At 28.6% G+C, this 13007-nt stretch overlaps 1 protein-coding gene across 1 annotated transcript in view; it reads left to right on the top strand.

Moving 5' to 3' along the window:
* The window catches only part of LOC106457477 (ubiquitin carboxyl-terminal hydrolase 34-like), a 141830-nt gene that overhangs the window by 49563 nt on the left and 79260 nt on the right, over positions 1-13007 (top strand). Inside the window, 7 exon segments of the mRNA XM_022383442.1 lie at positions 1331-1407; positions 3582-3708; positions 4281-4385; positions 5290-5442; positions 6520-6708; positions 8919-9029; positions 12397-12525. Of these exon segments, the coding sequence (XP_022239150.1) occupies positions 1331-1407; positions 3582-3708; positions 4281-4385; positions 5290-5442; positions 6520-6708; positions 8919-9029; positions 12397-12525 (891 nt within the window).

Genomic DNA, 13007 nt, shown 5'->3' with positions numbered 1-13007 from the left:
TAAACATGAATTCTGTGGAGTACTATACTTGTTATCAGGTTTAAGCCATCCAAAGATTATGTGAGTAAGTATCTTTGTCCTAAACATGACTTCTGTGGAGTACTATACTTGTTATCAGGTTTAAGCCATCCAAAGCATATGTGAGGTAAGTATCTTTGTCCTAAACATGAATTCTGTGGAGTACTATACTCGTGTTCAGGTTTAAGCCATCCAAAGCATATGTGAGGTAAGTATCTTTGTCCTAAACATGAATTCTGTGGAGTACTATACTTGTTATCAGGTTTAAGCCATCCAAAGCATATGTGAGGTAAGTATCTTTGTCCTAAACATAAATTCTGTGGAGTACTATACTCGTGTTCAGGTTTAAGCCATCCAAAGCTTATGTGAGGTTAGTAACTTTGGCCTAAACATGAATTCTGTGGAGTACTTTACTTGTTATTAAGTTTAAGCCATCCAAAGCGTATGTGAGGTAAGTAGCTTTATTCTAAACATTCATACTGCTGCCTTCTGTGGATTACTATATTTGTGTTAAGCTTGAAATAATTTACGGAATCAAAATTGTTAGTAACTATCTTTAGTTTAAACAAAAATGTATTAAGAAATTCTAAGATATGCCACTTTTAACTTTTAAGAATTTTCATAGTGTTTAAAAAATTCCCTTTATCTTACACATTGACATTTTGAAACGTACATTCTAGTTTTTAGAATACTTTTGTATGTTATATGATTAACTATATGAGCTGGAGGTCATATAATTGTTTATGAAACTACAAATTAACAACTTTTTTGGAAATATGTTACAATTAGAAATTGAAGTTTTTACAAACAGAACATACTTGACCTCATTGACTGATATTATTAACTGTTGAAATTTGTTTTAATTATGTTTGCAAAGGTATTTACTCACTATTAAGTACTTATATAATGTATCTAAATTAGACTTTTAGAGAAAAATATCACCTTTAAAAACTATGGTAAAAAGGTGATTTTTTCTCTAAAATTCTAATTTATGTTATTTTATCACCTTTGCATTTTTATACTTATATGTGTATATATAAAGTTGCTCCTGTTCCTGAAATTTTTTTTTTTGGGGGAGGGGGGGAGTCAAATGTCATTTGAAATTGTAAAATTTAGATATCTCTTTGTAAATGGTGTTTCACAATTTAAAATAATCTAACAGTTGATTTTTCACATACAGTAGCAGCCAAATAGATGAAAATGATTCATGATATAAAACACAGCGTTAGAAAGACTGATTGTATCATGACCAAATTCTGTTAGTTCATAATATTAGAGTGAGGTTTTCAGCATCACTTTGTTTTTATAACAGGCAGAAGAAAAGAGCTTGATGATCATACAGAGGGCACTAGTTCTTCTGAAAACTCATGTGGAAGTTTTTCATCAAAGGTAACTGAACAATTCTAGTATTGCTTACCTTAGTTGTTAACCCTTTCGCAATGGGTGGGTCTAACTGTGCATGTCAGTCTTTTAGCAAGTTATTTTCAAAATTTAATTAAACTTTTTTTATATGTTATACCAATTAGTATAGCATAGAATTGTAGCTAATAATCCATATTTTAATAATATATAAGTTTTAAGTTCTTAATTTTATAAGGCAATATTTAAAAAATCCTGAATTTCCCCTAGTGTGAGAACTGTGACATATTTTCTTTAGGCATCCCCTCTTCTCCATTTTATTCACTACCTTTCCAATAAGTATGAATTTTAATGTACATTACTCATTATAAAACAATCATTGCTCAGACAAACCATAATTTTATAGTATTCAATTTTGTTTGGTTACAGAGCCATCAAATAGAAAATCAGATCCCTCTTATCACACTCACATGTCACATCCTCTCTTTTAGGATTTGTTAATATTTCTCTCTTATATTAAATTTTTATTATGTATAACCAATAGAAAGCCAAAGTATTCATCTATCAAATTATGTATTATATTACATTGTTTTCTGAACAGAGAATTGTCAATTTCTCAGTTAGTACAAGCTTCATTCCCATGGGAAAGATAACGACTAGCTCAGATGAATTTGTAATGTTTTTTTTTTGCATAATTAGAAAGCCAGAAAAATTGTGATAGGAGAAATTGTATGCTTTTTGCATCTTATTATTCTATGTTCTTTGGTGCATTATTTAATAAAATAAAAATTATTTAGTGCATTACTACCATTAGTATAAAAAAAGTAGGGTTAAGTCTCATTGACAGTCAACAGCAAAAAAAATAAGACCAGGATAGGTACTTTATTTCTTCTTTTTCATGTTTATTCTTTATGTATAATTATAAAAGTAACTAAAATGTAAAAATATGGATCTTAGGCTATTTAAGGTTAGATTAGGTAAAATAAATAATAATAATATAATAAAAATGTTTTACAAGGCATATACGCAAGCAACTAAGACTCAGAGTAGTAGAAATAGATGTATACTGTTATGAGTATAAAGCTACTTAAGATAAATGAATATAGGTTCATGTTACAATTTGAAGTCATTCTAGAAAAAAAAAGGGTAACTTAGATTTACTTAGATTTTAATTTTTGGTGGTCACGAGGTTGGTCAAATTGACCAACCCCGTATAGAGTTAGGGTAGATAAAATATAAAGTTTTACTGAAAACAAACATTTGAAAAGTATTTAGGAGGTTTTAGAGATTACACGGATGATATTTGAGATTTTTGGGACAAAGAATAGTTTTTTTAATCATAACATGAAAATCACTTTGCACTCAGACTTGTAATGAAACAGACTCGATGTATTCACAAACAAATCTTTATAAAGATACTTCATTAAAAAATTTAATTTCTTGTGTACAAAAGACTTGTAGTGTTTACTAAAAGTCTATCAAATTTTATGAAGATATACATACTGCATTAAAAGTTATAGTATAAGTACTTAACATGTGCAAATGTCTATACGAACTTGTGTATTTTATACCAAGCCCATTGCGAAAGGGTTAAAGGAAGTGAAATATTCTTAATACAAGAAGGAGATTGATTTGTAAGTACTTTCAAATTATTTATTTGCCCAAGCTGTTTGCATCCTTAATTTAATTTCATAAATTTAATAAAAGACTTGAAATAATATTGAAAGATAAAGAAATTTGAGTTGAAGTTTGAAATAATGCATTGATCCAATGAATTTGATTTTAAAGCGATACCTCTTAAATAGTGCTATATATGAAGTTTAATCCCATGCCTTAGCTTTAAAATAGATACTAGTATAACTTAAAATTGTTTTTGCAATTTAAGTTTTTACCTGAAGTAAGATTTAATTGTGTTAGTTTCTACTCTAACAATGTACTATATTTCATATTTGTGATGTCTTTTTCTTTTTCAAGTTCATACTTAAATTGACCATTCTTTGTTAGAGCAGGAAATAATATAATGGAGAAAAGTTTGTGTGTGTATTACAATAAAATCGGTTTTTTAATTGTATTTAAGAGCAACTTTAGGTATTTCTTCAGGATTTTATTTATAATTATCTTTTCCCATCTTTTTATGTCATTAGTGAGACAGTAGTTTGTCAAGAGGCTATGTTTTTAATATTGTTTTTTGGTGGATTTTGAAGGTATGCTTACCATTTACGACGTTGGCAGTTGATGGGACAAGGGGTAGTGAGTCATCGATCAAGCTTGGGTGAAAGAAGAGCATCTCCATTGCGGATCATATGCCAGCCTGCAGGAATGACAGAAAAGGTAATAAGAAAGATAAAAGTCAAATAATCCATTTAAGAAAGTGTTAATACATTACTAACCTTGCTTTTTTCTTGAGTTTTAATTAATTATTTAATATTTGTTTTTATTTTTCATTACTATTTCTGATATTAAATTATCTTCTCATCAGTTAGTAACCTTGTAATATCACTAAGAAACATAAACCAATTACAATTATAAGATTTACTTAAGGTTTTTATGTATGTCTGATGTCACTCACGATAATAAAGGTTCTTTAATAAGAAATAATATTTTTTGATATAAATTATTTTAAAGTATAAAACAACTAAAAATTATCATTCCTCATCTCAGTCAGGTTAGCACTGATCACTGCAGGTTTTTCTGAACATTTTTTGCAATTTTTCTGCATATATTGTTTTAGCTCTGAAAAGACATGAGCAAAATTATGTTGATTTATTACCATTAATGATATAATTCTCAAATAGGTGCTTCATTTACAGATACTCCAGACAAGTTTTTTTTATTATTTCATTTGCTTATTTTTAAAGTAATTGTTTGTGATAACTAGACATTTATAAACTTCTTTATCTTAGACAACTCTGGAGATGCAATTCACAGATTACCTGGCCAAGTTGAGGGCTGAAGTAACCTACTGGTGGGAGAAGATGAGAACAAGAAACAAAACCAACCAGTCAAAGGTGAGTTTGAACAACTGGTCATCCATACTTAAATCATGTTTGTGAAGTACAAGTGTCAATGTTTCAATTTGTGTCTTCTAATATGCTGTACATGAAGCTCATGTAAGAATATTAAAAAAAACAAGAAATCCATGATTATCTGAATAGTGAAGTTTCAAGATGTTTCAGCTGTCATCAGCCTAACTAAATTTATGACAAGGACTGTCTAATAGAAGAAATTTTATATGACTTTATTTGTTAAGAAAACATGTAAAAAAATAGTTGCAAAGCGAGATGATCTCGGACACTTTCAGAGGAAATGAGGATATAAATGGTTTTGAAAGAATGTAGTATCATGCTTCTATGTGTTATACGTGGGATATTTTCACATTCAGAATAATATTAGTCACCTGGCTAAAAGTGATATTCCTTTATATATTTAAATATCCATTTTTTTGTTTATACCTACTAGTAATTATAAAGTGTATGTGTGTGTGAATATTTGATTGTAGTATGATAAAATGTGGTAATACTGCCCTTCAAAAATATACCTCATTATAAAATACAGTAAAGATTAGGATAGAAGAAGAAATTGTGGAATGTTTAACTTCATTAATATCATTTTAAAGGCTTTTCTAATTGTTTACATACAATATCAGTAGTTTACACTTAAGACTTGGAGAAGTTTGATATTGAAATGTTTCTCTGGAAACCTCAAAATACTGACATTACTTTGTTGATAGTAATTTAATTCTCACTTCTCATTTGTAGTATGTAAAATTCAAAATTAAATACTTTTAAGTTATGTGGATTCTATCCTATAATAAAGTTGTACTTTTTACTACTATGTTTCACATGTTATGATAATTCACCATCACGCACTACGTATCGCCTACAGTTGGTTTTGTACTTATTTCTTTTTTAGGAATCTGAAGCCACAACAAGTACAGTCACTTCAAGTCTCATTCTTGGATCTATGCTGTCAGATGGCCCCATCAGGATGATCTCACAGGGTCAAGAACTTACCACAGACCTAGATGAAAAAACGTTAGCTGAACTTGGTTTTAAGGACCTTCAAGTATGTACATTATTCTTTACAGTAATGAAGTTTTTTATTTTTATTACTTGATTTTTGTTCTGTGTTTTTAGTTTAAACAAGAGATTTCGTATTAAAGTCAGTCAGTAAAGATTATCATGATTATCTCAGTACGTTATAAACAATACAGTGATGTCATTCAGAAGTGGCACCAGACAGTTTGCCATTGCTTATCACAGGAAAAATTGTTGGTTATCAATGATCTTGTTTTTTCATCATCTTCATAATTGTTCACAATTTTGTTTTTCCAATACCATGCTTTGAAAAATCCTGGTTAGAACCTTGTATGGCACATATTATATATAATATGTTTACAGTCTGAAGGATAGTGCAAATTATATTTAACATATATTTACCACTCTGACATATATAAGATCTCCAATTTTTTGCTTCAACTTCAAAAATAAAGATAAAACATACAGGACCAAGTCTCTTTAATTTTGGATTTTGTAAAAAATTGTGAGATAAGAATATTTCTGCTCTATTAATTAAATACCATGTTCATCTGTTATACTACAGCAAGCTTATGTTATTAGCTTAACTCAAAGCATGCCCCCAGACCCCTCTAGAAGGGTTTTCTTCCTATGGCAGGAGTCACCTATGAGCAACCAATTAGCCACTTATCTGGATTCTTAATGACATCACTGCAATACTTTGTAAAATACTTTAAACAGATTTAACCCCCCTTCCTTTTTCTTTTCTTCTTGAATTGAAGTCATGGATCTTAGTACTAGGGCTGATGACATTTAAAGGGCTGGAAAAAAATGTTGAGTCTAATCAAACTTTTTTTCATGGTTCCTTATTTTGGTAAATGAGTGAAGTCTGATATAAACAAGTTCACCTTTTTTGCAATGTTCAGTTATTTTAGTACATAAAAATGTAATATTTTAAAAGAATTTTCTTTAAAATTTAATGCAGTTATCTAAAAACCTATTAATCACAATAACTAGAACAAGTTTTTGCTATCTGTTTATATATATATATATATATATATAAATACAAGCATTAGCTTGTTTTTATTATTAATTTTTTCCATTGTTCACTACTTTTTTCTTCTAGCTGGTATACGTTTCTGTTGGTGCAGCACGGCCAATACGACGTCGTGAAGGTCTTGAACCTGCTTCCATTCTTCCTCCACCTCCTCAGGATCGCCTTCCAATTACTTTACTTTTGAGACCAGAGTATTTTGAACAGCTGTTTAATCTGATGCAACAATTAGGATCATTAAAAACTTACAATAGAGCTGGAGTTAGTATATATTTTCTAACAAAAAACTCATTTTCTGTACAAGTAATTAGCAGTTTGGAGGGCATACTCTGTACTTAGTAACAGTTACTAACTGCATGGACTAAACTTGGTACTAACTGTGTAGTAATTAAAAGACAAAGGGTTTAGTTTGTGTGATTGAATTAAAAATGCATAATAATATTTATATAAAGATTGGTGCTTGTCATGTGAAAATGTCCAAAACTAAAATAAGGAAGAACAATTTTAATTAAACTACTTTTTGTTTCATGGTATACCAATATATATAGCCTAAAAACATAGCTAATAATCCATACTTTAATAGTATATAAATTGTAAGTTTTTGATTTTATAAGGCAATATTTTTAAAAAATCTAAAATTCTCATAGTGTGATAATTGTGACATTTACTCTCTAGATATCACTTTAATTTATTTACCACTCCCCTAGTAAGTATGAAACTTACTTATTATAATATCATCATTGCTCAGGCAAAGCATACTTTTCATAGCTTTCAATCTTATTTGGTTACAGAGCCATGAAATAGACAACCAGACCCTTCTTGCTATGCCCACCTATCACATCCCTTCTTTCAGAAATTGCCAATTGTTTTCTCTTACATTCAATATTACATTATTTATAACCAATAGAAAGCCAAGGTTTTCATCTATCAAGTGATGTATTATATTACATTCTTTTCTGTAAGGAGAATTGTCAATTTCACATTCAGTTCAAGTTTGATTCCTTCAGGAAACACATTGACAACCTTAGTTTAAATTTTAACAGCTCTTGTTGGATAGTTAGAAAGCCAGAAAATTATGATAGTTATGGGACATTGTCTGCTTTTTGCACGTTATTATTCTTTGCTCTATGATGCATTATTTAATTAAATAAAAAAATATTTAGTGCAGTGGTACCATTAATATAAAAAAGTTGGGTTAAATTTCATCGACAGTCAACAGAAGAAAAAAAAGAAGGCCCACATAAATACTTTTTCTTGTTTTTCATGAGTATTCTTTATTTATTATTATAAAAGTAACAAATGTAAAAATATAAAACTTTTTATGTTTGTTAAGGTTAGATTAAGTGAAATAATAATGATATAATATATTTTTTTTAATCAGGTACACTCACGAGTAGCTCGTGCATATTGTAATTTGATAGTGTAATGTGAGTTGCATGTTTGCCAAATTTACAACTTATAATCATGTGAATAGTAGTTAGGGTTCAAAGATGTACATTTAAAGCTATTTAGGATAAACAATTGTTGTTTTATATTACAATTTGAAGTCACTAGAAAGAAAAAAGGATATTTTAGATTTATTTTGATTTTTTTTATGATGTCAGTCAAATTGACCAACCTTGTATAAAGTTAGGGTACAGAAAATAACAGATAAAATATAAAGTTTTACTGAAAAAACATTTGAAATTTATTTAGGAGGTTTTAGAGATTTTTGAGATGAAGAAAAATATTTTTAATATTAACATTGAAATTATTTAGTACTCGGACTAGTATATAGAAATACTAAATATGTTCATAGAGAAATATTTAGTAAAAAATACTTCGTTAAAAATCTGAATTTCTATGTAATGTTTTACCAAAAGTCTGCCATATTTTGTGAAGATATGCAAGGTGTATTAAAAGTTATACTATGAAAACTATAATGAGTACAAAATGGTTATAAGGGCGATCAATTTGACTGACCTCATAGCGAGAGAGTTAATAGGTAAACAACTCTTCCAGAGCCAGGTTTGTTTTAAGATACACAATAAAAACAAAACAAAAAGACATGTTTTAATACTTATTAGTTATCTGAAATGTTTTTGAAGTTTCAAGGAGGGATATTGTCTTTTTCATGGTGACACAAAATGTTTTATTGCTGTACAGGTAGACATACTTGTGCTCATGGCAGTGGAATGTTTAAAATATCAGCATTATGTGAATACATAGAACAGTGTTTTTTTTAAATATTTCCTGAGTCTATTATATGTGTCTTAATTTTATTTCATGAGTAAATGTTTCACACAATACTTCAGCTATTATTAATAGAATCAACTGTTTTCACTGTTTTAATGCTGTAGTGACATGGATTTTCATTGTGCAAATTCATAATTTTTTCACATTTAGTTATTAAAGATAATTTTATTGAATTTGGAAAGTTTTTCAGAATCACAATATTAATGTTTCATGTGTTTATTTTTCTCTTATTATAGGACACTGTACCACATACAAAAGCTCAGGTTTTATCTCGACGAGTATGGGACATTTTATTAATGCTACCAACGTCTCCAACAATGTTGGAAGGTTTTAAGACTGTGGGACAGGTATGTGTTTAATTGATAGGTATATGTTTATAATATGATCTCTCTTAATCCCTGGCCTGGCTATTTTGTGTATGTCATGACATTTTCCAAACTTACATTCAGAATTTAATTAATTTTATTATCAGTACATGTCAGTAAAATTAGCATTAAAATGAAGTTTATATTTCAAATTCTTATATTATCTAGTTTTGATTTCAAAAGAAAATATTTAAAAAAATTCTCAATTTTCACTGTTGTTGTCACGTGATTAACTAGCACTCTCAGTTTCCCTACTTTTAGTTTATATAACTTCAATAACGTAGCACCCACACTGTCTAAAGAATGTAAAACACAATCTGTAAACACTTACAAGGTCAAATGCACAGTTTTAATATCCTAACTTTCCTGTTTCTTGAGATATAAGTTTTTCCAATCCATGATAAAAGTCACACCCATCTATCCTTAAATTTCAAGGCAGTTTTAAAAACCATGTATTCTTATTTGATGTATATATTTATAACCAATAGAAAGAGGTTATTTTCTATTTCAAGTTTGCAGCTGTCCTTATGAATTTGGCATCAATAAATGTTATTGAAGAGGAAGTGATTGATGTGTATGTTGAAAACAAAGTTGAACTCATAGCATAAATTATTTTTAACCCATTTATAGCTTAGTTAGAAAGCCAGTTAAATTATAGTTGTTTTTAGATATTGTGCTTTAGAGATTTATATATTATTTATGTTTTAAAATGCATACTTGAAAGGTACATGAATTTTTGTTTCAACAGCAAACTTAGGGGAAAAAACTAAGGTAAGTTAGCTAGCTACATGTTCAAATGCAGAATTTCACATGTGCAGTACGTCCAATGTACATGAATATGGAAATATGTTCCCACTGTGATGTGTTGCTCTTTGGAAATTAATAAACTATATGTTGTACAAGTTGGACAATAAAAACCACACAATTAAAAGAAACTTTATTTCAAAAGGTAAACAATTCAAATTTTGAGTAAGAGAAATTTTAAAAATCCCCCAAAATGATGGCTACAAAGAGAGAAAAAAGGTACAATTCTTTTTATTTCAAAATTTCATTTTACTGTACATTGATGATTTAGCTAGTTAGTTTTAGAGTAGAAAAATAATTGATAAAATATGAGGTTTTACCCTGAAAACAAAAACTTTTGATATTCATTTAGGAGGTTCTAGAGGTTATACAAATGAAATATGAAAACTGTAAGATGAAAAGAAGTATTTTTATTCTTTACATCACAATCACCTTTCACTCAGACTGACTCAGTAAAGTCTTTGGAAATCCACACTCAAATTTTTGCTATAAATACTTTATTAAAAATTATATATTTTTCTGTGTACAACTTAATGTTTACTAAATGCTTGCCCAATTTTGTGGATTAGTAATTTCAGAGTTTTAGTAGTTTCAAGATTTTCTATGCCATATAAAATAACCAAGCCAGGAAAGGGTTAATAATGAAATACAGAAAAAATAAGACTTGCACCAAATAGAGAAATAATGGTGAAAAACGACTGTCAAAAAATAAATTTTTAACTACATTTAGATTCTTTTAATGTTCAGAAGAATTGTAATGTTTCAAAACAGTAGTTGTAAAAGGTGTCAAATGTTCCTTTGCAACAAAAAACTGAGGTACAGAATACTAGGAAGGTGTTCCTTTTAACCTTACATGCATGTTGTTGGTCCATTGGACCAAGCCCGTTGTGGAAAATTAATGTTTATTTTAAATTCAATAATACCAAATTTACTTAATTTGTCCTCAAAAAATCTTATAAGCTTCTATTAAATGTTACAAATGTGTTGTACACAAAAAATCAGAATTTTTATTAAAGTATTTACAATAAAGATTTTTCTCTAAATTTACTTCAGTAAGTCTGACTCAGACATTAACTAGTCCATGTTAAGAATAAAAATACTATTTTCATCTTATAATTTTCATTTACATAACCTCTAGAACCTCCTAAATAAATATCAAAAGTTTTTTAAGGTAAAACTTCATATTGTATGTATCATTTTCTCCACTCTAACACTAAATGGGTTTGGTTGATTTCACTAACCTTTTAACTGCCACAAAAAAAAAATGAAATAAATTTAAATTTCCCATTTTCTTTTTAGAATATCAGCAGATTGTAACAGAAAGTCACAATTATTTACATTAAACTGCCTCAGGCTCATAACAGTTTATATGTTTTCCTTTACTTTTATTGTTTTGTTGCTCTTTGAGCTGTGTCTTACTACTAAACCTAAGTAAAAAAAGCAATAAATCTCCTGGTAAGTGAATAGCTTAAGTTATGGTAATCAAAATCTTTTAATTAGATAATGCAAGTTGTGAATACCTCACTGAGAAATTTCCTTTTTGTGTTTTCTTATCTAATCTAATAAGTCTCTAATTTTCACATTTTTGTTACATTTATAACAATAAATTAAAAATATGCATAAAAAATTTAGTACTTATATATGAGTTTTATTAGTACTTTACTAAATGTTTATTTTTATTTAAAATATTCAGTTTAAAACAAAGTAATAGGCCACAAAAAGAGTACAAATCTCTTTTAATTATTATAATCCAACTGGCTTTCTAACTGAGATAAGTGTATGAAAATAATTCCCCTACCATGTTCAACGTGAACTTGGTAATAATAACTTTGAATCTATAGACTTAATAATTCAAAAGATTTCATCAGAATGAGCTAGCATTATATATAATTCAGTAAATCAAAATCTTCTCTTTCTATATAAGTAATGTAATAACAAATGTCAGAGATTTATTGACATTTCTTAAAAGACAGTGAGTGGTAGGACAGTTTGGAATGTGGGTTTGACTTTCTGATTTATATTTCTGTAAATCAAGCTGATTAGACACTATAAAATTAGATTATATTCCAGCAATACCTGTACTGCCTCTGTAATTTGTATTAAAATTCAGAAGCTGATATAAGGGTAGAAAGAATGTTTAAGTGGGCAATTCGAAGTGAACGAGTGTCACATGATACATAAAGTGAAGATTGAGAATTTATTTAAATATTTCCTTTTTGAAATTAATAAATTAGAAGTTACATAATATAAATGACAAGTTTATTGACATAAATGGATAGTGAAGTTGTTTAGTTAAATTTTGAATGTAGCTGTAAAATGTTTTGATGTGTGCACCTTAACCCTTAAACGTAGACATTGAGTTAATGTTGTACTACAGTCTATTTAGTGTTTTACTCTTAAATTCTAGGGCTCGTATAGTTAAATTTAGAAATATTTTGTATGATAATGATCTGAAGTTATGTCAGTAATTTGGTAGATGTACAAGAGTTTAAAATACATGTGATATTATTCTTACAAAACAAGCAAAAATCATCCTTTATTTTAGGCAAAAGAAGGAGAAGAAGGGAATGGCTACACAGAACTGTTGCAGTCAATACTTAATCCTGAGAGTCCACAAAAACTCATGTATTCCCTCCAAATAGTGGAGTTCTTACGGAGACAGGGACCTATAAAGGCATGTGTTAAATGTTTCACATACTGTTAACAGTTAATACTTAACTTTCAGTGCTCATAGAATCTTTGCTGTTTCAAGGTTGTAGTTGTTTAATATGAGGATGGGGATCTAGAGAACTGTAAAGAGGATTAGTTTTAGTATATGTTATTAACATTTCCTTTCATTATGTAAAAAATATGCATGGACTTTTCTCTCTGTTAGATAATTTTCTTCCAATAGTGAGTTTTCAGCTTTCTTACTGGAACCTTCATTCCAGTAACAATGTACTAAATAATACAAATTAGTTTATATGTAGAACTTTTTTTTAAGAAAGTGAATGTCTAAGCAACAATTCTAATAATCACTGTCATCTGGTATTAAAGTTAATAACCATGTAGAAATTGCTGAAAACAAATTTTGACAAGAACAGAATTAACAGTCAAAGACTCAATCTTTCACCTAAATTGATGCATCAAAACCTCTGTCTTTGTAATTTTTATTTA

The sequence above is a fragment of the Limulus polyphemus genome, unplaced genomic scaffold (assembly GCF_000517525.1).
Source record: "Limulus polyphemus unplaced genomic scaffold, Limulus_polyphemus-2.1.2 Scaffold336, whole genome shotgun sequence".
Classification (NCBI taxonomy): domain Eukaryota; kingdom Metazoa; phylum Arthropoda; class Merostomata; order Xiphosura; family Limulidae; genus Limulus; species Limulus polyphemus.
This window is presented reverse-complemented; position numbering and strand designations above follow the sequence as displayed.